The 27880-nt window shown below is 36.6% G+C and overlaps 1 protein-coding gene across 1 annotated transcript in view; it reads left to right on the top strand.

Annotated features, from left to right (window-relative positions):
- The window catches only part of LOC149067464 (WD repeat-containing protein 44), a 69762-nt gene that overhangs the window by 18401 nt on the left and 23481 nt on the right, over positions 1-27880 (top strand). The window contains exons 3-10 of the mRNA XM_089252730.1: positions 86-122; positions 3226-3348; positions 10038-10493; positions 12380-12514; positions 15964-16152; positions 20806-20942; positions 24907-25002; positions 26015-26091. Coding sequence (XP_089108856.1) covers positions 86-122; positions 3226-3348; positions 10038-10493; positions 12380-12514; positions 15964-16152; positions 20806-20942; positions 24907-25002; positions 26015-26091 — 1250 coding nt within the window. The remainder of the gene's footprint in view (positions 1-85; positions 123-3225; positions 3349-10037; positions 10494-12379; positions 12515-15963; positions 16153-20805; positions 20943-24906; positions 25003-26014; positions 26092-27880) is intronic.

The following is a 27880-nucleotide window of genomic DNA, read 5'->3' as shown; positions in this document are numbered from 1 at the left end:
ACGATTTGCTTTATATATAATTTATATATAATTTCCTGAACTTGAATGCAAATGATCAATAATGTTTTTTTTTCTTCTCTCTCAGAACAAAGGGAAATGGAAATGCAGAGGAAAAGGAACAGGTAATTAATGTGTGAAAGTTTTCTACATACTTAGTTTTAATTTTAAAAGAACTGTGGTATCATTTCTCCTAAATGAACTTTTCGAAATATAACTGAATGCTATGTTGTTTTTGTTTTTTTTAATTAGAAATATTTTTAGTTGAAGTTCCATGGGTGCTTCAATAACTTTGTTAAAATTAGAATGCTTTCAGAGTTTTGCTGGAAATTCTTTTTCTACTTTTGTTGTTTTTTAAATATATGCATGGTGAAATTTTAATGTAACAATATTTTGTATAAATTAAAATATATATATATCATTGTAAAAGGTATTCATTACTTCATCAACAGACACTGCAATTAAAATTTTATATTGTTTTCAATTGTGAATTCAAACCATAGTTCAAATACATAATACAAACCATAGTTCAAATACATAATACAAACCGTAGTTCAAATACATAATACAAACAATAGTTCAAATACATAATACAAACCATAGTTCAAATACATAATACAAACCATAGTTCAAATACATAATACAAACCATAGTTCAAATACATAATACAAACCATAGTTCAAATACATAATACAAACCATAGTTCAAATTTTGACTATGCACAAGAGTTTTACCATCAAGGCACAATCTTTCAAAATCAACATGATCACATTAGGGTTTCTTCACTAATGTGATCATGATGATTTTGCTGAGGATAGAAATGGGATTCTGTTGGAGATGTTTATTGTATTTGCCACGTAGCATGAACAGTTTGAGCACATGTTTGCAAAAAATAATAGCATTAAAAAAATCAAGTATTAATAAGTAATTAAGAATCAAGTGAATAAAATTAGCATTAAAAGAATCAAGTATATATACCCTGCACTATTATTTTGAATTTAAATCATTTGAATATTTAATTAAGCATTACAAAATTTCAGTATTCCTTGTGAATTACTTTCCTGTCTGCCGAAATCATCAAAATTTAACCTCACAACGATCATCAATGAGTGATATTTTCTTTCATATATTGCAGATAAACCTGTGTAAAAATAAATTGAATAGAAAGAATGACTAATAAAAATTATGGAAGGGTAAAAAAAGTAAATAAAAAATTGTAAACAATTTGTGAAAGTGAGCTTCTACAAACTGTATTTACACTCATGTCCATAAATTAAGTATAATGCCAGCTCCGGCAAATAAAGGTTCAGAAACAAAACAAACGTTACTTATTCTTAAAGCCCATTTATTAAACAAAAGATAAAGAACAAAAACGATGGTGCATGTATGATACCATTCATAAAAACTATGATTTTTGCTCTCTGGAGCAATTGTAAAAAATATCTCCTTTACAAAAACTTATTATTACATGGTGGGTATGATGGTTAATACATTGTTTGTCTCCCATGCGATGAAATACAGTCCGTACAACGCCTAGGCATGCTGAGTATCAAATTATCGATCTGATCTTGGGGAAGATCACTCCACTCAGCAAGCAATGCTCTCCGAAATTCTGGTACACATGTAGGAGGTGGTTGACGGGCTGCAACTCGTCGGCCAAGCATGTCCCACACATGCTCTATCGGATTCAAGTCAGGTGAGAATGCTGGCCATTCCTCAGATTCAAGGCATTCGTTTACGATGTTTGCTCGGTGAGGACGGGCGTTGTCATCCATAAACACAAATTCTGCGCCCATGGCACCCCTAAACAAACGTACATGTTGTTCCAGAATGATGTCCCGATAAATTTGGGCTTTCGGGGTTCCGGTTTGAACATGCAGATTTGTTCTGGAACCCAGTATAATTCCACCCCAAACGAGCAATGCTGCACCACCGTAACGGTGTCGTTCAATGGTGTTGTCTTGGTGGTAACGGGTACCTGGCATTCTCCATATGAAAGTCACGTGAATCAGACTGCAATCTAAAGGGAAACTGTTCGACTGGACTCGTCGGAAAACATCACACAAGCCCAATGTGACGATGTCCACATTGCATGTTCTCTACTCCAGGCTAATCGCTGCCGACAGTGAGTTGCTGTGAGCGGTTCCATCTGACAGGCCTGCGAGCATATAGACCAATATCTCCCAAATGCCTGTACACAGTTTGCCTTGAAACTGCGGTACCCGTGGCTGCAGATAGCTGACGAGACAGGTCAGATGCTGTGCTCCATCTGCTTCTTTTGGCAGTTACTGCCAAATACCGGTCTTCATTCGGCATTGTAACTCGGGGGCGACCTATACTGTAACGTCTACTGACATTTGCATTATCTTGGAATCGTTGCCAAAGCCTAGAGATGACACTTTGGGCAATTCCAAGTTCCTCGGATACGCCCTTCCTTCTGATACCTTCTGATGGATACCTTCCATCTGAGTACGCCCACATTCCAGGCGGCCGATAATTCTACCACGTAAAAAATCATCCACATGCGTTCTGTGTGTCATAACTATTCGCTTATGGCACTGAGCGCCTTACAGAACTCTTGTGAACAATTTTACTTCTTTGCCACCATTCCTTATATACCCCCCTATTACACTCTTGTCATTGTGACGTACTATCGGCCTCATCTGGTGGCTTCCTGAAATTAGCATATCATTCTTGCAGATGTGTGTGATAATTCTACAGGTGAAATTTTTACTTTAGATTTCGATTTCCATGTGATTCTGAATTATCCTTAATTTATGGACATGAGTGTGAAATAAATTAAGGGGGAATTATGTCCAAATTTTATGTCAGTCCAGGTATTAGGATCTAGTTTCAATTTTCAACATTTTATTTAGTTTTGTAAAAACTTGAGACTATAAAAAGTTAATTCGAGACATTCCTTTTTTTGAGTTGAGCTGCTGAAAAAAAAACCAATAATCCTTGAGCTTCTTAAATTACAAAAAAATGATGAGCATAGTATGCTGCTGAACTGTTTTTTGATGATTTGCTATACAGGTTAATAATTTTTTTCCCTTGTGCATACAGAAAGCTATATTTCTGACTATTTCTGCAGTTTAAGGGGAAGGAGATAAATTTTAATTAGGCTGTGAAACTTTTGTTTTTTTCGGTTAGTTTGGATTATGCTTGTAAATTTAAAGTAGATATTTTAATTTGTATCAAGTTCCACAATGCTTTCTTCCCTTTTAGTGTTTGGGAATTCAGGAAATGTCTGTTAGTGTTTCAGAAGGGCAGGTAATGGAAAAGAAAACTGATGCACAATCACCAACCATAGCACATTTTCCAGTGATTCAAATTGATGAAGATCTGAAGGTAATTATTCTTTTTTTTTGTGTGTGTGTGTGTTTTTTTTTTTTTTTTAAATCATGCAATATGTTTCAATACATATTTTTAGATCTTGAAACTATGCCCCAGTTTGGGTTGATTTGAGTATTTTTCTTTTATCAGCTCAATTTTAGAAACTATTTTCCTGAAAGCTAATGCAGGGCTTGTCAAATCCCACACGGGTAAAAGGCTTACATCCCATAAGGGACAGAGCCTGGGTCGTGTGTAGTCTGACAGATGCAATTGGTATTGATGCCTAAAAGGTTTTTTTTTGTGTCTGTTAAATTTGAGTTTTGAGACAAATATTTTCCAGAATTTAATGTCTACTGAAATAGAAGTGATTACCAGAAAAGTTATAAATCATTATTTTTCTTTGCAAAAATATACTTGATCACTAAGAAAGTTGGCTGCAACCTAAATTTTTTTAAATTTGTCAAGCCCAAAGGCTTCGTATTCTTTTATTTCAGTTCGTCGTGCATGCATATATATTTATATTATAAGCATATATTCACACTTTTTTTCATTCATTATTTTTTAAGCTTCCTGAGAGCGTACCTCTAAATGCATCAAATCTCACATTTGCACATCTGGATGCCTATTAAATTTTAGATTCACTGATGATTTTTTTCCTTATTCAGCTTTTAATGATGAAAATTTGAATCCTAGTGTACTTAAGCAACTTACATGTTAAGTAAATTACTCGTTGTAAGATACAGCAGGGCTCCCACTCGTCCCACTTTTCCTACTTTTTGGTAAAATGTCCTACTTTTGTCCTACTTTCTCGGTTTTGTCCTACTTTCTAGTTTTTGTCCTACTTTTCTTAATTTTTTACCAAATCCTATCGACAAAATTTGTGTAATTGATTTTAATTGAGCAGGAAATTATTGATATATTGCCAAATATTACAAATGTTGGAGAATGTAATTAATGATTCTGCCAAAGCATAAATTGTATAATTTTCAAGGTAATTTGGAAAGGGGGAGGTGTATGTGGGCCATTTGATTGATAAATTTTTCATTTGCTTAGTTTGAGGGTTCAAGTACAGTAGTCATTAAAAACTTCTGCCTGGATGGAAAAATAATTTTGTATTTATTACTTCATGGTCTTGGACAGTAACCTTCATCATTCAAAATTATGGTGCAAATAGGTGAAACAACAGTTTGCATTTGAAAGCAGTTGCATACGTAGGCCTGTTCTAGGTTTGGTGATTCTGATGCTACCCAATAGCATTCAGTTGTCTTCTGTATTTTTAAGGCATGAAGAGGCATAAACAATATTTACGATGCTCAGCAAAGAGCTAGAAATGGAAGTGCTTCATTTGTCAAAAATGATTACACTGGCATTGAACAGTAAAATGTGAACAAAACAGTAAAATTTAAAAAATGATGAACAACACAGTAAAACTATCTGGTTCACCTTGCCTTATTAACGTCGGATCTTGTAATTTACACATTTTGCATTGTGCTTTTGAAAGTGGTCGCGAAGGTGCGTCATTCTTAAAAAACTTATTTCTTCGAAATTTGCTGTGCCTTGTCGAAGAGAGTTGACAAGCTCTTCACTTTGGAAGACTGCAAAATAGAATACAAATACAAACACAAATACAATGCCACAACAGGCAAAATGCCCAACGAGGTGGCTGATAAAAAGATGCCCATAAAAATATGGATGTCATATGTTTCAAAAATACAGCAACCCCATTAAAAATGCAATTAACACAAATTATAAACAGTATATACACATGATAAAATATTATACAATGCCCATAAAGAATACTTATGGTTGTCTTATTCTAAAAATGGATAGCTTCTCGATTTACCCAAACATGCTTATCGTATTTCTTTTTAAACGTGTCAATTGTGTTACAAATTACTACCTCTGGGGGTAAGCTATTCCATTTATTAACAACCCTATTAGAGAAAAATTCCCTGCGACACCATAACCTTGCATTGTCCCTCACCAATCGATACTGGTGTCCCCTTGTAAAAGCAGTCGATTGGCGGTGTACTAAAAGTTCATGGTCCATCCTATCCATCCCATTGAAAATTTTGAACACTTCGATCATATCTCCTCGACACCTGCGTTCATCCAATGTAAACATATTCAAAAAATGAAGTCTCTCTTCATAACTCAAGCCCTGTGTGCCAATAATGACACGCGTAGCTCTTCTCTGCACCCCTTCAATCAAGTCTATGTCCCTCTGTAGGTATGGTCTCCAAAACCTTACAGCATACTCCAGACCAGGACGAACTAAGCCTCGAAAAAGCGGAAGAATGACTTTAGGAGAACGCGAAGAGACCTTTTTGAAAATGAGACCAAGCATTCTATTCGCTTTTTTGACAACCGCTGAACAATGTTCAGAAAACTTAAGTCGCTCGTCAATGAGAATTCCCAAATCGGTGACTCTAGTTGCATCCGGGATAGTGACACCATTCAACTCGTAAGATAACCATGGGTTGTTCGAACCAAAATGAGCGACCATGCACTTATCTACGCTAAACGTCATGCCCCATTCATTTGCCCATGCTGCAATCTTGTTTAAGTTGGTCTGGAGCAACTCCCTATTGTTTTGATTCCCTATTACCCATATTAGCTTCACATCATCTGCGAATTTGCTAGTAATCCCATCGATACCCTGATCGAGTTTATCAATAAAAAGTGAAAAAAGTATGGGGCCAAGGACACTTCCTTGAGGAACTCCAGTTGTGACATCTGTCCAACCAGAGAATTCCCCGTTCACCATAACTTGTTGCGACCTATCTCTTAAACACGATTCTATCCAATTCAGCAAGTTGCCCCAATTCCAATCTCATGTAAACGCTTCACGAGTTTACCATGTCGGACACGATCGAATGACTTCTGGAAATCAAGGTAAACAACATCTACATTTTTGCCCTTACCCAAAGCCTTCGTCACGTGATTATAGAAGCAAAGGAGGTTAGTTACACATGACTTCCCCTTCCTGAACCCATGCTGATTATCCGACAATACATTATTCTCATCTATCCACTTCACAAACTGCCTTTTGATGATAACTTCCAAAATTTTCGAGAGGGAACTCGTCAAACTCACTGGACGATAATTGGACACAGCTTCTCCATTACCCTTCTTAAATATCGGAACAACATTAGCAAGTTTCCAATCACCTAGGGACGATACCCTCAGCAACACTACTCCTGTATATCTGTGCGACTGGCCCCAACAATTCATTAGCACATTCCCTGAGGACCCCTGGGATAGATAACATCTGGTCCTGGTGCCTTGCTTGCACATACATTTCTTAGAAGATTTAGGACCCCCACGTCTTCTACTTGAATATCGTTGAGGGTTTTATTACCCCATGCAACACCCGTATATCGAATATCACTATCTCCATTAAAAACCAATGCGAAAAAGTCATTGAAAGCACTACACATGCCTACATTGCTCTCTAACCTAGAGCCTCCTATCAAGAGGAGGCCAACTATCCCCGTACATCCATTATTGACGTATCGAAAAAATGATTTTGGGTCAGAGCCAATGTTATCTGCCAACCTAGATTCAACTTCCTTTTTACTATCCCTTTTTACAATCGCTTTCTTCAACAGTCTTCTTTTATCAGTAAACCATGATAGGTCACCACGTCCACTTTTATACTCTCTGAATGCTCTTTTCTTTTCAAGATAAAGGTTCCGCACGCTATCCGTGAACCATAGAGGGTGTGATGTACAAACATGCTTTTTTCGAACAAAGGGTATGACGTCGTGCAAAACAGAGGACAGCTTCGTACTAAATTCTTCCCATTGACTTACCTCCCCTACTGATTCCAACCGGTCTTTGAAAACTTCCGCTAACCTTCTTCTCAAAACATCAAAGTTAGTTCTCCGAAAACAAGGAACCAGTCTTTTGTTATCAACCTTACCCGAGGAAAAGTTACAGTGAAATCTGACGATACGATGATCACTGGAAGAAAACTCTTCCCCCACCGAAACATGTTCAACTAGATCCTCAGAACTAGTAAGAACTAAATCCAAAATAGCAGTACCCCTAGTGGCTTCTGATACATGCTGATACAAAAAAATTTCGAGCACCAACTTAAGAAAGTCTCTTTCATACTGATTTCCAGATGAAAGGTTCTCCCAATCAATACCCGGGTAATTGAAATCCCCTAGTATGAGAACCCTTTTTCGCTTATACATGTAGGAAATTTCATCATGCATTTTGGCAATGTAGTTTTGATCCCTATTCGGTGGATTGTAACAAACCCCAACAATAAGCTTATGACGTATTTTGCTCTCAAGTTCAACCCATATGGTTTCAATATCACTTCTCTGCACGTTACACTCTCTAGCCTTCAAACAGGATTTCACGTATATCAACACTCCACCCCCTTTCCTATCAGATCTATTTCTCAAAAAAGTATCGTATCCTGAGATGTGTAAGAAAGATTCATCCCCATCCTTTGCCCAAGATTCTGTAATGGCTATAAGATCCAAGCCCTCCACAACTATCATAGTTTCTAAAAAATCTTTCTTATTACCCAAGCTCCTGGCATTTATTAACACACATTTTAATTTGCCCGGTGATTTGTTGTCAATCGAGAAGCCATCCAAGTCAGAGGTGGGTAATTTCAAGTCAGTACTGTTGTGATTATCATTAACTAACCCGCATTCCCGACCACGTGGTCTGGGAGTAAAAAACCTGACCTAAGACTATCGTAAACCTCCCAGACCCTTCTCTTATTTAGATGGATCCCATCCGAACGAAGCCACCTATCGGTAAATGCGGGAAGCTCCAAGAACGTGACCCTAAGTGAGGAGCAAATGTCCTTCAGGCCTATATTGAATTGGTGGATCCTACTCCTATATCTCCTACTACCCCTTGGCAGCACTGGAATCACTGCCACATCTGAACCCCCCTCCCTAGCGGATAATAGTAAACCCGGTATTCTTACAGAGACTCACTAATATTCGCTCCTACCTGATTTGTTCCCACCCACAGAATCACCCGCAAGGGCAACTTTCGGCGATGAAAAACGTCTCGAATGTTGCCAATCTTCCCCCCAGGAAGACCACAGCGCTCGAAACCCCGAAAATCCCTACACACTCGGTTCCCAAGTTCCCTAACCATAGAATCGCCGATGATTAAACCCCTATCACTATCCCCCTCTACCTCATCCACGACCACCCATTCGCCCTCTAAAATGTCGTTGTTCGTGGAGATTGCTTCTTCATCAACAGGTGGCTCGACGACCAGAGGCTCCAGAATGTAATATATATGAGGAGAGACAGCAAAGAATTATCTGTGGTTGCTAGTGCACTGTTTTGGCCAAAAATTGGTTTTGTAACCAAGCCATTTGTCATTTTGTTTTGGCTTGACTGAAATAGTGCTAGGGGAAAAAAAGTTAATTAAAAATTTTTTTTTTTGCAAAAAAAAAATTTTTTAGGAATTTTTTTCCATTATGCTATGATTATGTTGTCTAAGGGGGTTACCCTCCCCCATCCTACTTTTTAGTCCTGCGTTTTCCTACTTTTTCTCATTTTTTGAGTGGGAGCCCTGGATACAGTGTATATCCCCCTGTATAAAACGAAACATTAAGGGACAACAAATTATTTTCTTTTCCAGACAGGTTTCCATTTTATAAAGGTGTGTGCAAAAATATGTGTGGAGATTTATTTCTACCATTACGAGAAACTTAAGTTTTGAGAATATCATCCTAATTACTATAAACCAATGAGTATTAAAACAGACATGTATATTATTATTTTTAATTTTTTCATTTTTCTGTTTCAAATTACTATACATTTGAAATTTCGTATTTAATGTGCTAGTAGTTGAATTCCAATGTAAAACATTCTCCTGAATATCGGTAGAGAATGAACACTTTTGTCAAAAATGAAAAATTATATTAAAATAAAAAATTGAGAAATTGTGTACCTACTTGAAAATAGTGTACCTACTTGAAAATAGTGACAAGAAGATCAACAGCCAATAATGTTTGTGAAAGAAATATTCTACATCTCTACAACGCTTAAATTTTGCTTTTGCTTGCCTCTATGAATTCCATTTTTGTGTTCGAATTCAATACACTTTCCTTGTGGCTGGAGGTAATCTCTTCCTTTGCAGTAGCCAAAACATGGTATCACTAAATTGTGAACAATAATATCAGTCTCCCTCACCTATTTTTCTCTCAAACTAGTTTAAATGTAAATTATCAAAATGTGTCCAAGAAAAATGAGTGTTTTCTAATAAAAACCGTCATTTCCATTATAGGTGAAATGTTAAACGGGCGTTTACTAAATTTTGAATAGTAAATCTGCTTCCACCCAACCCCTTACTTCTAGGACTAGTTCAGATAGATAATGAGCAATCGTCATTTCTCCAAGAAGTAACAGAGTTTCCTTACAAAAGGGGGATTGGTATGATTTAACTTCCTTCCAGTCCAAAGAATAAAAACGTGCACTTGGCCAAAAATTCCATTTCAGCAGGGTTTTTTATCCGAAATTTGACTAAATATGCCTTCCATTTCTGCGTTAGACAGTGTCTGTCTTACACTTTTCCCCATTATTGAAAAACCATTAATTATCTCCACTAGACTATTTTTCTATTCCGTTCAATTCAGGTTTCCGTCTCATACAGTGTTTGTGTTAGGTTTCACAGTATAAAGTTTGATACTTACTTATACTTTTATGATTTTTCAGGCTGCTGAGAAAAAAGTCAAAGAGAGTGAAAAGCGAAGGCGTAAAGTAGAAGAAAGAAGGATTCGCATGTTGAAAGATGATGATGAGGTCTTAGAACTACCGTCTGAACAAAGCAGTCTAGCATCGTCAACTGATGGGATCTATCCTTCTAATACTTTGGGCCATGCAACCAAGTTATCATCAACAAACTCTGATGAAACGAAAAGTGTTATGAGCTTGGGGAAGGTAGGTTCTATTCTTGGAGGCAAAACGAAAGATCCTGACACTGTATCTTCGGCATCATTGAGTGAGTCTGGTTCATATGTAGATACGACTTCTTCAAACCTCATCAAGTGCTCAGAACCAGATGTAGTAGCAAGCACAAAGAATTCTAATTCAGTACCTGCTCGACCCATTGCTCCACCTCGAATGAAAAGGAGGAATAAGCCCACGTCTGCCAGTGTCACACCTACTGAGGTTAGTATGTAAAATAAGTATATATATAACTATTTTTAAATATTTGTTAATGTTCTGCCGCTCTCTTCTCCGAACTTTTCTTATAAAAAATGCAGTCTTAGCTATAGGAGGTTACTGAGCAGCAAAACAAATTTTTAGTATTGGTATAGGCAGAAGTGGTCATTAGCCTCCTGAGTTAACAGTGTATACTTTTGGTGATTTCCCCCAGAGTATTAGTCCCCTCTCACCTCTGCTTATGGTCTTGGCTTGTATGGCTTTTGGTTTTATGTGGTAACTCCACTTATACAATTAATTCATTCCTGAAAGAAGCTACCTTACTATGACAAATTATGTAAAAAATATTAAGCATTACAAAAAATATATCTCAAACCAAACTTTTCCATTTAAAATAATGGAGATTATGGTAATATTTGTTCCACACAATACTAATACTAAATTAAAATCAATTAGAATCGTAGGAAACACATTTGTTCTATGCAGATTACGAGTAGTTTTGCTTACGAGGCAGTTATAAAATAGCACAATCCAAGATACTGTTGGGTTTCACTTCAGAGCACCAGAGCTTTTTGTATGTTGAATAAGCTTTTTTTCATCTTTTCATGCTCATGAGGCAAGTATTACAATCAGAATTTGGTGCTTTTTTTGCGAATAGTTTTCTGACATAACTTGTATTATTCATGGGAAGAGATAATTCTGAGCTTTTAGGTAGAAGTACCACTATATTTGTGAAAACTATTTTAAGCATTTCAAACTCTAATAATTATGGTTTTTTTTACTTTTCTGAAATTGCTTCTTATGCAGTTAAAATCCTTTATAACGATACCTTCTGTAATGATAATTCCTTATATAATATTATTACCCTCTGGTCTTAATGCACTTTTCATCAGGGCTGGACAAATCGCAAAAAAAATCTAGATGCCTGAACAATTTTTAAGGCTCAAAAATTTTTTTTACCTGGGTCCAAAATAATGTTTCTTTTGATTTTTTTCAGGGCTTAGTATCTTTTTCCCCCATGTTGACGAATATGCTGCTATAAATTCTAAACATTTTGCTGTGCTCTCAGCCTGCAATTTAGTAAATACACGAAAAAATTTCAGGTGGCAATATTAATTTTTTAGTCACCATGGTGACCTGGCACCTCTGATTTGTCCAGCCCAGTTTTTCATAATGTTAATATATTCCATCTGGAGCAATAACTCGTATGTTACTTCCCTGAGTATTGTTGTATAGGTGTTTCACTGTATTATAAACATATGCATTCAAATAGTATGCCTTCATCGTAATGGCATTGCCTTCTTGTAATTTTGTTTACATTCTTCTCATAACCAAAATTCTTTTTTAGCTTTATTTCACAACATGGAGGTGGTACAAGATGAAGTAAAACTTCATTAAGACCTAAAAGCATGTATCATAACCTTTTCTGATATTTATCACCAATGCAGGCTCATTTTATGCATGTATATAAGCGTGTACTGATAACTGATTTTTATATCTCTGGAACAGGAACTGTACTTTTCATTCATTTTATGCACATAAATACAAATTATACAGAGAGTATTAGTATTTACAATACTCAAATAATATAGCCTAAATTGATTCCAAACAGTTGCTCAAACATATCCATGCCCGAGCTTTGATTTGAATTCATGTTGTCTTCTCTCTCTCTCATTTATATCAATGTAACTCTGTGTGGTTTCCCCCCCCCCCCCGCCCTCCCGAAGTCAGGTTGGGGTTATTTGCTGATTTGTATTATTTTAAAAGCAAATAAACCCATGTATTGATTTATGATGTATACAATTTGCCATGAAAATGTAGTTAAAGATTTAATTGAATAGCTTGATTAATTTTTTTTCTTTGTATGCTTGAAAATATGTATCTTATTTTAGAGCAAAGAGCCATTCCCAGTTCCTGAAAACTTAACAGTAACAAGTAAAGATCAAGCTAAAAACTCTGAAAAAGATTCGGAGTATTCTCTTGACATACAAAGCGCAATCCGGGGACAGTATGTTGTGAAACCGCAGGTAAGCTGTTTCTTTTCAACAAAAATTTCTTAACTACAACAATGTATTTTATTATCGACTGCATTCTTATATGCTGATTGGTAAATTTTATCCTCAAAACAAGATATGTCAAAAACTATGATGACTACTGCTACAGAACAGTTTGGAATTAAAATAAAACTGTAGGAAATACTATTTTTATAATTTTAAATGCAGGATATTTATAGTCAGCTGAGGGCTCACTGCAGCAAAACATTCTGCTTTAGGGATTTCATATTATGTTTTTAAGCATTCATTGGACTGTTGGTCCATCCTGTATATATATATATATATATGCAGGGTGCATAGCAGGGTTTAAGCTGGATAAAAAAATTTCTTTCACAAAAAAGCAAAAATGGGAGAAAAAGCTTTAGCAAAATGCTACAATGCTAATGTAATGATTGATGGTTGGATGTCTACTCGTTTCATACCTCCTGTACGCATTTTTGTGAAAGTGGCTACTACTTTTTCACATTCTACGATTTTCTTTCGCATTTTGCGAAAATTCGACCATAGGTTAAACCTTGGTGCATATGTTTACAGGGCATAAGGCATTTTACTGGTGAATCGTTGATCCTAGAGGCATATTTCCAGTTAGAAAAGGTAGCCATTCGAAAAAATTCAGCTGCACTTCATATTCCTGGAAGCAGGGACCTTGTAAGTGTTTTAGATCCCGTTATTGCTTGGCTTTGTGTAGGAGAGTAGGATATGATCATAATAATAGAATTAGTTAATTCTGTCAATTTTGAGGGTGTGGTTGCTGTAATCTGTGCCACAAAATGCAGCATGTGCTCTCGCCTATGGCATACTGGCCAAAAAACATCTATTCATAATTGCACAAAAGTTCAATTTATGGATACTTTTAACACATGTGGCCATGTAAGTACAAAGTTTGAAATGCCTTCTATTATATATACTAAAACACAAAAATGTTTGAACCATTTTTCTAATACATGCTTAAACTAAAATAACATTTTATTTGTGGAAACATTTTGAATAAACACTGATGTTTACCTATCATTCCAATATATGTAGTTTCACAGAAAAAATCTCCCACGTGCAATTTTATAATGTGTTATGGATTGCATAACTTTAGACTTAAGGCCGGTCATCCACTGGAAGCTACAGGGAGCAAAAACAAGTTGCATGAAAGCACAAAACTATAGCCAAAGTGGTTGAATATCTTATAATCAAAGTGCTTTGACTATTAGTCATCAACAAATGAACAAAATTGAAAAAATTATGACAAGACATAGATAAACACGTTGTAGTGACTTTGGCAATGTAACTTTCGAGGATATAGAGCTAAATGTGAACAGTTGCTATGGTTTATTTATGATGGTAACCAATATTTTTTTTCTTATTTATTTATTTTAAATTCGATCTGTTGGTTTTAAACAATATATATATTCCCCCCCCCCTCCCCCTTTAAGACCACAATAAACTAGGGCTGGTCCGATTAATCAGGTCGGTTAATTGATCAGTTGTCAATCGCAGTTAAAAATTTTAGTTGAGTTAATCATCTCGATCACTCTGATCAAAATTAGATTAAAATTTTTATTAAAAGTTTATAATTTAACTTGATTTATTTGACTAAATCGATTAAATGTCTTAAATTATGTTCCTATACATAACATTTCAGATAAGTGACCGTATTTTAAAACATTTGAATCAATACTTTCATCAAATTTTTCAACATGGGGAAACGCCAGTCAATTTAACGTAAACTAGTGATGATTTCTAAAATTACTGGTTAAAAAAGCCTACAAGATCCAAGTTAAGAAATTCCAAGATATGACTAGCATGTTCAGCATATCGTCGCCCTTATGCCATAGACATGAATGTGCAAATTTTGACTTCTGGGTTTATCAGCTGGTTAGATCACTCATTGTGCTATACTAAGTTTTGCCAGAAATGCAATGTGTATCCCTTATCGAAACACCTTTTACAAAACATTTTAGGAGATAAACTTCCATAGGTGGAGTAAAAATTCTAAAGTCGTTTTCCAAGTTCTAGAAATTTGCACATTCATGTTTCTGGCGAAGCGGGGGTCAATATTAAATAGCTTCAAGTGGCCGCCTACATTTCTTAATCTATTTCTATATTTGTTTACATCTATCAGTAGATAGATGCGAGAAATGAATAAAATATATTTTTATAGCACCAATTTATACAGTTACCGACACTACGTTTGCTATGAATGAATAGCATTTGAAAATATTCGATTAAAATTTGATCAATCAGTCAATTAATCGATTAAAATTTTTTGATTAACCAGTGAAAAATTTTAATCTTTTCATCCTTACAAAAAACACAAAACTTCTGTGTATATATGCTTCTCAACAACCTCCAATATGCAGGAACTATATTCTGCAGCTGGAGAGTAAATACTCTACCCTTCTCTTCACTGCAAAGTTAGCCACAAACAGACTAATACAAGTAATTTGTACTAGGGATTGGAATCAATTAAAATTTCAACTTGATTATAATAAAAGTTTTATCTGTAGTTTTTAAATTTTGATTGCTTATAGCAAACATAACATTAATGGCTTCAATTAATTGATGATATAAAAATATTGAAGAGCTTGCAGCAAAAAGGGTTAGCCCCACTTCCACTTTGCCAAGAAGGAGTTGGTCCCTTTTCTTGCTCCAATGTTATAATGGTGTTAGTTCTATCTATTGAAAAACACAGAAACTAACAGCTGGAGTTCCTTTCTTTTAGCTCCAAATGAAGGAAATATTTTCTCTTTAACGACAAAGTGGACTCGATTCAAAAGGGCCTAACGTGGAGCTAACCCCTTTTTGCTGCAAGCCCTTAAATTATTTTATTGATTTTAAGTGCTTATTTGCTGAATGCAATAATTAATGAGAGTAACTACCTCTGTTTCTTTTATGTTATGTGTTGATCTGTCAAAAAAGTGTTTGTTTGAAGATTATATGCTAAAGAGCAAAGCCTCCTTCCCCAAAAACAGTATATGCGAAAAACTTTGAAGCACATTGTGAAATAACCATTGTTACTGCAGAATAATCTATTGAAGAATTTTAAGAAAAGAACTCTTTTCTGTGTAGGAAATGCATATGTGGGAATTGTTACTGCAGAAAATTTTCAGTCAGTTGAGGGCTTGTTGCTGAACAATGCAAAAGATTCTGCTTTTGGAACTGTTCCCTCAAAGAGCATAATCTTACTATGGCTTGTTAGCCGGGTATCTTCTAGCCTTAACACTGGTAGTGAAGGCCTACATTCTTGAATGTTGCATTGTTTTAGATTTTTCATATACTTGAATGAAATTTTAGTTTTTTTATAATGACTTTCCTTATGATTTTCCTGTTTTTTTCTTCTGTGATACAAAATTTGAATTTTTTCATGGTCCTAGCATTATTATAGTTGGCATTTTTCCATAAATTTGTTAAGCATATTTCTTCATCTGTAGGATTTTGAGCAAGATAGAGCAGAAGGTGCTGCTGCTCCTCCTCCTGTACCAGTAGCAGTAGCAAATAATAATGAAGACAGATCAAGTGCAGAAGTGGGAGTTATAGAAGAGAAAGAGAAGAAAGAAGAAGAACCACAACCATACATGGTTCGAACGAGAACAGATTCTGGGAGACCTCTGACTGACCAGGTATTGATATAATTTTTTAGTTTACTAATTAAGGCAGTAATTCCCTTGGGTACCCTGAGATCTGTCACAGGTGCTGTGGACTATTTCTGAGGTAAAATATTAGGAGGTAATACATATGTATTAACAAAATAAGTGGTAATTCTGTTATTCCCAGTCAAATAGGACATGTTATTTTGTTCATCACTTTGAGATTAGGCAGAGGCGCTGTCTAGACAAGACTAGTAACATTCAAGAAATTTTGGTTTGTCATTCATTAAAGAGAAATGGCAGTTATTGAATGTGAAAAAAAAATTTCCTTAGTGATTTGATTTCCAGAAGGCATTCGATCGGGTCCAACATGGCAAACTCTTGAAGCGTTTACACGAGATTGGAATAGGGGGCAACTTGCTGAATTGGATAGAATCGTGGTTAAGAGATAGGTCGCAACGAGTTATGGTGAACGGGGAATTCTCTGGTTGGACAGACGTCACAAGTGGAGTTCCTCAGGGAAGTGTCCTTGGCCCCATACTTTTTTCACTTTTTATCGATAAACTCGATCAGGGTATCGATGGAATTACTAGCAAATTCGCAGATGATGTGAAGCTAATGGGGGTAATCGGGAATGAAAGCGATAGGGAGTTGCTCCAGACCAACTTAAACAAGATTGCAGCATGGGCAAATGAATGGAGCATGACGTTTAGCGTAGATAAGTGCATGGTCGCTCATTTTGGTTCGAACAACCCACGGTTCTCTTACGAGTTGAATGGTGTCACTATCCCGGATGCAACTAGAGTCACCGATTTGGGAATTCTCATTGACGAGCGACTTAAGTTTTCTGAACATTGTTCAGCGGTTGTCAAAAAATCGAATAGAATGCTTGGTCTCATTTTCAAAAAGGTCTCTTCGCGTTCTCCTAAAGTCATTCTTCCTCTTTTTCGAGGCTTAGTTCGTCCTGGACTGGAGTATGCTGTAAGGTTTTGGAGACCATACCTACAGAGGGACATAGACTTGGTTGAAGGGGTGCAGAGAAGAGCTACGCGTGTCCTTATTGGCACACAGGGCTTGAGTTATGAAGAAAGACTTCATTTTTTGAATATGTTTACATTGGATGAACGCAGGTGTCGAGGAGATATGATCGAAGTGTTCAAAATTTTCAATGGGATGGATAGGATGGACCATGAACTTGTAGTACACCGCCAATCGACTGCTTTTACAAGGGGACACCAGTATCGATTGGTGAGGGACAATGCAAGGTTATGGTGTCGCAGGGAATTTTTCTCCAATAGGGTTGTTAATAAATGGAATAGCTTACCCCCGGAGGTAGTAAATTGTAACACAATTGACACGTTTAAAAAGAAATACGATAAACATGTTGGGGTAAATCGAGAAGCTATCCATTCTTAGAATAAGACAACCATAAGTAATCTTTATGGGCATCGTATAATATTTTATCATGTGTATATATTGTTTGTAATTTGTGTTAATTGCATTTTTAATTGGGTTGCTGTATTTTTGAAACATATGACAACCATATTTTTATGGGCATCTTTTTTATCAGCCACCTCGTTGGGCATTTTGCCTGTTGTGGCGTTGTATTTGTATTTGTATTTGTATTTGAATATACACTTATTGCCATAAAAATTTGCGCACCAAGAAATAATTGTGGGATCGAAACGAAAGTTGGCCTGAAGGTACATGTCGGGCAGATATGCAAATGATTAGAAATACAGTGTGATTGCGCATTGCGTAATGCCACTAGAGGGCGTTGAACTTTGTTCTCTTTGGAGTATAAAACAGGTAAGCAGAGCTTTCTGGAGTGTATTTAATCGTTTGCAAAGGAAATGCTGAGGTAGACATGCCGTTACGCCGCCGTCGAAGACCATATGAGCAGTTGTCAGAGTTCGATAGGGGAAGAATCATCGGGATGATGGAAGCTGGGTGGTCAGCTCGGCGAGTAGCTCGTCAACTAGGCCGTTCTGATTTTACTGTGAGGAGGTGTTGGGACCAGTGGACAGAAGAGACATCATTTACACGGCGACCAGGTTCAGGACGCCCTCGACAGACCAGTCGTCGAGAAGACCGTCACATCATCCGAAACGCACGCTTAGAGCCAACTGCCTCATTGGCTGCTATCCAGACACAGGCAGCAGCTTCACTACGGGCCCCTGTGTCTTCCCGAACCATCGCAAGGCGCCTGGCTGAAGGACATCTGGTATCGCGGTGCCCATTACGTGTGCTGCCAATGACACCCACCCACCAACGCCTCCGTTTGGAGTGGTGTCGGGCACGACGGGATTGGACTGCAACGGAATGGAACCAGGTCGTCTTCAGCGACGAATCGGGATTCAACTTCAGCAGTGATGACAATCGTGTTCGTGTGTGGTGGCCCCATGGTGAACGCTTCAATCCTGCCTTCGCTTTACAGCGATACACCGCTCCCACAGCTGGTGTCATGGTATGGGGTGCCATTGCTTACGATACACAGTCACCCCTAATATTGATCCATGGCACAATGACAGCCCAGCGGTACGTCCATAACATCCTTCAGCCACATGTGTTGCCACTCATGGCAGGGCTCCCAGGAGCCATTTTTCAACAAGACAATGCTAGGCCACACACAGCAAGGATGTCACACGACTGCCTCCGCCACATTGCCACCCTTCCCTGGCCTGCTCTATCCCCAGATTTGTCACCAATCGAGCATATCTGGGATCATTTGGGACGGCAAGTTGGACACCCTACGAGGTTGGTCGAACTAGAGGCGCATTTACAGCAACTGTGGAAAGAGATGTCTCAGGACATCATGCGGAACTTGTATGCCTCAATGCCCGCTCGTATCGCATCGTGCATTCGTGCTAGAGGGGGGTCCAACAGAGTACTAAAACTTCTGTTCATCTGTACTTTTTTCTGCAATAAATGATCCTTTTTCTTGGATTTTCTAATCACTTACTTATATCAACGTAGTACTTACATGTGTAAAATTTCGTTTCATTTTGACGACTTCTTCTGGGTACGCAAATTTTTATGGCAATGAGTGTATTATGTATGTTACCATACAGTGGTCTTTGCAGCCTTAAAATTTATGACCAATGAAGTGAATCAGTAGTTGTTTTCAAGTAGTTGACATTGGTAAAATAGGAATGATTAAACCATTTTCTTAACAAATGCAAGTTAAATCATAATCTATTTGGCAGAATTTCATTTCAATATCTGTCATTTAGTACGGTGTCTACCAACATGGAAAAGTCAGGGAATAAGAGTAAATGTCAGAGATTCTTACAACTCCATTTTGGTTTATTACCAAGTCTGTTAACATGGGTTCCAACCATAAAACATAAATTACAGCATCTTCATGATTATGTTGACAAGCACCTTTCTTGACATTTAAAAGCTTTTCTGTCTGTATTAAGTTATGTAGAAATCACAATTTTTAGTACCCTTACAAGGTTTTTTTTAAACTTCAAAACCTCTGAGAAATCAAAATATTTTATTCATAATTTTTCAGATCCTTAACACCCTTATGTGCTACATTAGAAATTCAGATGTCTTGCAGCATTCCTGCTTGATCTTACAGCAGCCACTGTGCTGTTGTATGGGTATTGTAAGTTTGCAGAGAAAACAATTCAAACAATTGTGTTGATTAAAACTAATCATATCTCATAAAAAATGTCTTATCACCTCCTTAAATGTAAGTAACTTTTTGCAATACAGCGATGCCTTGGCTAATGAGGATGATCCATTCCGGAATCACGTTCATTAGCCAAAATACGATTTTCCATAGGTTTTCAGTTTTCATAGAAAAATTGAAAAAAAAGTTTAATTCTGATACAAATTAAACATTAAACGTCTGTTTCTGGGACATGCAATTCATCCCAGAAATGGCCTAAAATTTGAAGATAAGTTTCATAAAACACTAAAAAGCACTATAAAAAATACAAATACTGACCAAAGGTTGAAATAAACATCTTCACATTTACATGTGGGAGAATTTAAAGGAAGATGAAAAACAGAATGTATCTTTTATTTTACACCATGTATGCTATGCAGTCGGGTTCATGAGCCAGTGAAAAAAAAAGTGTGGTTGGTGGTGTAATATGTGATAGTCAGCTCATTTCTCTCTCACACATATGCGGATGTAAAAGGTAAGTTCCTAGAATGGTTAGATTGTTGTTTGGCATTAAGATTGCTAAAATATGTATTAGCTGAAATCATTCATTTCACATGAATTGGCTAGAAATATTTTTGAAAAAGGAAGATTTATTTGGAAAGTGATTCCCATGTGGAAAAAAAATAATTTTGTTCTATCAACTCATTGGATTAATTTTATTATATCACATTTTAAAAATTTAGTCATGACACAGTTTTTTCATGTTAGCGCATGCATCCATTTCAACTAAAGTGTTCGTTAGCTGAGGCAAAAAGATGTCAAAAAATTCTTTTTTAGCAGAAAATTTTGTAAGCTGAGTACGTGAGCCAAGGTATCACTGTATTGTCTTTTTTCTCATGAAACTGATTTCTTATGCAATTTTCATTGCTTTTCATATAAGTTTTCAGTGATCCAAGGTGTTCCATTATCGATACTCTACTTCTTTTCTTTGTCATGGTTTAAGTTAAAAACATTTCATCAAAGTATTTGATTTTGTAATAAAAAAATGTCATTTTTCCCTATATTAGGAAATCTTGGAACAAGTAAAAGTTGTCAATCTGGACACTGGTGAACAAATTCCGTTGAGTTTGGCTGAAGAAAGATTGCCCAAGTGTTTGAATCCTCTTTCACTCCATATAATGCGATTAACTTCTGAATATGTTAGGTAGCAGCCTTTTTTCTTCCTTATCAATCAATATTTCATTTCTGCAAAATTATAGCCTAAGTGTTTTCATTTTGTTCATTCATTTCATTCCCATGTATGGAAAATTTAATTTTTTAGAACAACTTGTGTTAAAAAAAAATTAACTTGTTAAATCTTTGTATGTTAAATTCAGTATAATAAATTGGCTCAAAACTCTGAGAATAATATGATTATTGAGAGCACTCAATCCATCTAAAAACTGAAATAAGACTGAATCTCAAGAAAAAAAAGGAAAAAAAGTTTGAAGTTGATTAACTAAAGCTGCTTCATAATTTTTTTTCGTACACTTTATGCATACTGGAAACTTTAGTTTTTTCCCTCTTTATATGATTTCTAACAGTAATGTGTTTCTTCACTAAATAATGAATGATTATCAATAAAGCTAGGTGGTTGTGCTTTTACTGTGAAAATACAAAAATTAATGAAAATTATTCATCCCACCAAAAGACCACACCAGGGTCCCTTATCTAGTAATTACTGGGCGTATAATAATGTATTTTCTTATTTATTATCTATGTATTCTGATTCAAAATAAGTCATTCAAATTAGCGGATGTTTCAGCTACTGTTTATGCATTTTTTATTAACGCTTTTGTTAATTTTTTTTATTACAAGTATTTAGCTATTTTGTTGTGATAAATTTCATTTGTTCTAGATTATATGCTATCAATTCTTGGTTTCACAAATTCATACTCTTTCCAGCATATATCAATTTTTGTTCATGTTTAGACTTTTTCCTTGTTTTTTGAATTTTATATAATTCATACTTTCCTATGTATTTACCATGTGATTGTCCTTCTAGTATGATTGTCCTTCTAGTGCTACTTCGTATGTTATTACAAAGTAGTATATTTTTATCTTTCAGGTAAATAAGTGTTAATGATTACCTTAAAATGTAGTTCCTTTTATTTTTGGCACACATATATTGTTTAATATAATATTTTTTCCTTCAAAAATTTCAAATACATCAGTTTTATAAGTTTATTTTTATGAGTTTACTTACTCATTCTGCATGTTGAATTTAGTAATTTCTAATGTGTCATGAACTTCTCTCAAGACCATTGAGACCCATTTAAATCAAAACAGTATAAATTTCATAATCTAAAGATATTTTTGAGCAGTAGAAAAGAAGTGATAACATAGAAGTAATAATGAACAGAAGTAGTTATGTGAAGAGAAGTGATATTGTAACTATATCGGTTGAGCTTGAAAACAAAAGACATCATAAACTTATTGTTGGGGTTTGTTACAATCCACCGAATAGGGATTCAAACTACATCGCCAAATTTCATGATGAAATTTCCTATATGTGTAAGCGTAAGAGGGTTGTCATACTAGGGGATTTCAATTACCCAGGTATTGATTATGAAAGAGACTTTCTTAAGGTGGTGCTCGAAAATTTTTTGTATCAGCATGTATCAGAAGCCACTAGGGGTACTGCTATTTTGGATTTAGTTCTTACTAGTTCTGAGAATCTTGTAGAACATGTTTCGGTGGGGGAAGAGTTTTCTTCCAGTGATCATCATATAGTCAGATTTCACTAACTTTTCTTCAGGTAAGGTTAATAACAAAAGACTGGTTCCTTGTTTTCGAAGAACTAACTTTGATGTTTTGAGAGGAAGGTTAGCGGAAGTTTTCAAAGACCGGTTGGAATCAGTAGGGGAGGTAAGTCAATGGGAAGAATTTAGTACGAAGCTGTCCTCTGTTTTGCACGACGTCATACCCTTTGTTCGAAAAAAGCATGTTTGTACATCACACCCTCTATGGTTCACGGATAGCGTGCGGAACCTTTATCTTGAAAAGAAAAGAGCATTCAGAGAGTATAAAAGTGGACGTGGTGACCTATCATGGTTTACTGATAAAAGAAGACTGTTGAAGAAAGCGATTGTAAAAAGGGATAGTAAAAAGGAAGTTGAATCTAGGTTGGCAGATAACATTGGCTCTGACCCAAAATCATTTTTTCGATACGTCAATAATGGATGTACGGGGATAGTTGGCCTCCTCTTGATAGGAGGCTCTAGGTTAGAGAGCAATGTAGGCATGTGTAGTGCTTTCAATGACTTTTTCGCATTGGTTTTTAATGGAGATAGTGATATTCGATATACGGGTGTTGCATGGGGTAATAAAACCCTCAACGATATTCAAGTAGAAGACGTGGGGGTCCTAAATCTTCTAAGAAATGTATGTGCAAGCAAGGCACCAGGACCAGATGTTATCTATCCCAGGGGTCCTCAGGGAATGTGCTAATGAATTGTTGGGGCCAGTCGCACAGATATACAGGAGTAGTGTTGCTGAGGGTATCGTCCCTAGGTGATTGGAAACTTGCTAATGTTGTTCCGATATTTAAGAAGGGTAATGGAGAAGCTGTGTCCAATTATCGTCCAGTGAGTTTGACGAGTTCCCTCTCGAAAATTTTGGAAGTTATCATCAAAAGGCAGTTTGTGAAGTGGATAGATGAGAATAATGTATTGTCGGATAATCAGCATGGGTTCAGGAAGGGGAAGTCATGTGTAACTAACCTCCTTTGCTTCTATAATCACGTGACGAAGGCTTTGGGTAAGGGCAAAAATGTAGATGTTGTTTACCTTGATTTCCAGAAGTCATTCGATCGTGTCCGACATGGTAAACTCGTGAAGCGTTTACATGAGATTGGAATTGGGGCAACTTGCTGAATTGGATAGAATCGTGTTTAAGAGATAGGTCGCAACAAGTTATGGTGAACGGGGAATTCTCTGGTTGGACAGATGTCACAACTGGAGTTCCTCAAGGAAGTGTCCTTGGCCCCATACTTTTTTCACTTTTTATTGATAAACTCGATCAGGGTATCGATGGGATTACTAGCAAATTCGCAGATGATGTGAAGCTAATATGGGTAATAGGGAATCAAAACAATAGGGAGTTGCTCCAGACCAACTTAAACAGGATTGCAGCATGGGCAAATGAATGGAGCATGACATTTAGCGTTCATAAGCGCATGGTCGTTCATTTTGGTTCGAACAACCCATGGTTATCTTACGAGTTGAATGGTGTCACTATCCCGGATGCAACTAGGGTCACCGATTTGGGAATTCTCATTGACGAGTGGCTTAGGTTTTCTGAACATTGTTCAGCGGTGGTCAAAAAAGCAAATAGAATGCTTGTGTGGTCTCATTTCGAAAAAGGTCTCTTCACGTTCTCCTGAAGTCATTCTTCTGTTTTTACGAGGCTTAGTTCGTCCTGGACTGAAGTATGCTGTAAGGTTTTGGAGACCATACCTACAGAGGGACATAGACTTGGTTGAAGGGGTGCAGAGAAGAGCTACGCATGTCCTTATTGTCACACGGGACTTGAGTTATGAAGAGAGACTTTATTTTTTGAATATGTTTACATTGGATGAATGCAGGTGTCGAGGAGATATGATCGAAGTGTTCAAAATTTTCAATGGGATGGATAGGATGGACCATGAACTTTTAGTACACCACCAATCGACTGCTTTTACAAGGGGGCACCGGTATCGATTGGTGAGGGACAATGCAAGGTTATGGTGTCGCAGGGAATTTTTCTGTAATAGGGTTGTTAATAAATGGAATAGCTTACCCTGAGGTAGTAAATTGTAACACAATTGACACGTTTAAAAAGAAATACGATAAACATGTTGGGGTAAATCGAGAAGCTATCCATACTTAGATTAAGACAACCATAAGTATTCTTTATGGGCATTGTATAATATTTTATCATGTGTATATATTGTTTACAATTTTTGTTAATTGCATTTTTAATTGGGTTGCTATATTTTTGAAATATATGACATCCATATTTTTATGGGTATCTTTTTCTCAGCCACCTCGTTGGGCATTTGGCCAGTTGTGGCGTTGTATTTGTATTTGCATATATATTTGTATTTAGTTTTTTATTGATGAAACTGTACAATTAATTTATTTGCATAGTAATACAGATCTGGATAAAGAACGGGAATCAGATGAAGAGAGCGTTGGCTCTAGAAAAACAGACATATTTGATGCTAGTGGTGTGTGGACAAAAACGTGAGTTATTATTTCTTTATTTTGTAGGGGGCGGACCCCCCACGGTGTTAATATAAGTGTTTTCAAACTTGCTGTAGGTGCTTTTTTGAACATCCAAAATCTGCTCGTCCGTCTTCCATGCTATATTTGAGGTAGTGCTTAAAGAACTTATCATTAAGTGATTTCAAACACTCTTGTGTATCCCCCCAAAAAATTTGCTGCTTCCTGGTTAGAAAATACCTACAGTCATATGTTTTTTTTAAAAAACCATTAATATCATTCCATTTTCAATCACGAATTCACACTAGAGGTATGCAAGATTAGGATCTGAATATGCATTTTCAGTGTGTGTATGAAGTGTTCAGAAAGAAACTCGTCATTTAGTTGAAACATTTTTGGTCAAAGAGAACTATGGTCTATGGCTTTTAGAGTATAAGCAGGTAGAATTTCATTACATAGTTTGCCATTACTTCCCATCTAAAATGGATATTGTACATTGCAAAGGCACCTGCTAAAAACGGTAGGGTTATATATACTAATGGAGAGAAATTATCTTTCATGTTTCTTTTACATCCATTTTCACGCTTTATGCTGCCCAAAAACCATTGTGTAATCTAAGAACTGTTATGTAAAAAATTGAAAAAAGAAACAAAAAAAAAGAAATATATATATACACGATAATACAAGATGTGGTATAATAAAGTAACACGTTTTTATGGACAACAGCACTTGTTGTGGTGGATTTATTTTATTCAAACTTGATATGTACATTATTTGGACCATGCAAAAAAGATCAGTGCAATAGAAAGGTACCACTTTTTTCCTTGTGGATCAAGAATCAATTTACTTTATTAAATCTTTCCTGATTTGAGAGTTTGGTTTAAATTCAATTGTAATAAAATTACTGAATATTTAGTCTTGAATTTTAATAAGTAATTCATGTTTTTTGAAGGAAATCACATTTTTTTAAATTGATTATAAATTATTCAAAATATATGCAAGGACATTTCATCAAATTCATTTTTATTTTCAGGAAGGGATTAGGCAAACTTATTGGTAAAAACATTGGAAATAATATCCATAAGCTCAGGACTGTGGTTGTTGATAAAGGTACGTAATTTTTTTAATTGCATTATACGTTTGTGTTATCACTCAAAGTGAATTTTATTATATTTATAAAAAGTATATGTTGCATAATATAGCAGAATTCCTGTTTTAAGTCTTTGTGGAACCAACGGGAAAAAAAATGTACAAAGCGAAAAAAAATTTATCTAGGTTGTGAGGGAAACACAACTTTTCAAACAATTTGAATTAGTATGCCATGAAAAATTTAAATTAGAATTATAAATTTAAATGTACACTGCTCAAAACAATTAGGGTAGCAAGCAAAAAAGTGAAGAAAACCGTGCGAGGCAGCCACGTATTGGCATACAATGGATAGTACACACGTATCAATGCGCAATACAGAAAAAAGACGTAAAAAAATTTGGAATAAAGCTTTAATTCTTTGAAAATATGGAAAAAACATGAAAAGATGATTTAGGGCAACAATTTGGTTACATGTAAACAATAAAAAAAAGTACTGTTTAGACATGATGCATGAGTTTTAATAGGGCGTGTGGTCTCCTCGAACAGCTAAGACTGCTGCACACCTGTTTGCCATGGATGCGATGAGGTTATCGATTAGACTTTGGGGAATACTGTTCCACTCCTCAAGAAGTGCACTCTGCAAGTCTCGGACAGTAACAGGCGGCCTTGGTCGCGCAGCAATGCGTCGTCCGAGCATGTCCCAAACATGCTCAATTGGATTCAGGTCAGGAGAGCACGCTGGCCATTCCATACGCTGTATTGTTTCAGCGTCAAGCATGTTCTCCACCAGACGAGCTATATGCGGTCGGGCATTATCATCCTGGAAAACAAAGGAATCTCCAATGGCTCCAGCGTAAGGGATGACATGAGGTCGCAGTATCTCGTCTGCATACCTTCGGGCCGTCAAAGTGCCATTCCGAATGATATGCAGGTCCGTACGTCCGCCTATGCTGATTCCACCCCATACCATCCAACCAGCTCGTCTGTATTGTGACCTTTCACGAATGAATGCGGGGCTATTTCGAGTGCCCCTGTCCCTCCATACCAGAACACGTCGGGTGTCACACTCCAGACTGAATCGAGACTCGTCTGTAAACAGCACTTGGCTCCAATCATGTTGCTCCCAATCTCGATGTTCAGCAGCCCATCTTCTTTGGGCTGCACGGTGGCGTGGGGTCAATGGAATGCAGACCATTTGCCTACGTGCATAGAGCCTTCCCTCATGAAGCCGATTACGTACTGTTTGGCTGGACACCCTTCGTCCTGTTGCCAAGAGCAACCGTCTTTGCAGCTGCGTAGCATTCTCAGTTCTGTTTCGACGGGCTGTTAACCGTATATACCGGTCATCAGTTGCTGTAGTGGCACGTGGCCGACCTTGCCCTGGTCTACGTCTAACATTTTCTGTTTCTTGGAATCGATTCCACAGCCTTGCAACAACACTTCTGGTGACTCCAACGGCGTCCGCAACACTACGTTGTGTTTGCCCGGATTCCAGTCTGCCTATAACACGCCATGCCATGGATTCCGGTAAATCATGTTGTTGAGACATCCTCAAGTCACCTTGTCTCAAAAAAAAATACTGCACAATCGAATTTCACAGTTACGGCAGTAAAACAGACGTTTCTGCAACATCCCGATTTCTGCCCTTATCTCCTTTTTCTGGTTTTTGACGTCATGAACTTTGATTTGCATATGAAGTTTTCTTCTTCCATTTCCTGCTAGGCTTTAAATTATGGATGATTCATTTTATGTTACTTATCGGTATACATCTTTGAGTAATTTTGTTAAAACCATGTGCTCCCCTAATTGT

Source organism: Pholcus phalangioides, unplaced genomic scaffold (genome assembly GCF_987345545.1).
Source record: "Pholcus phalangioides strain wild (caught in Gottingen) unplaced genomic scaffold, Ppha-v1.0 ptg000030l_1, whole genome shotgun sequence".
NCBI lineage: Eukaryota > Metazoa > Arthropoda > Arachnida > Araneae > Pholcidae > Pholcus > Pholcus phalangioides.
The sequence above is the reverse complement of the archived record's forward strand: the minus strand, read 5'-3'. Positions and strand labels throughout refer to the sequence as shown.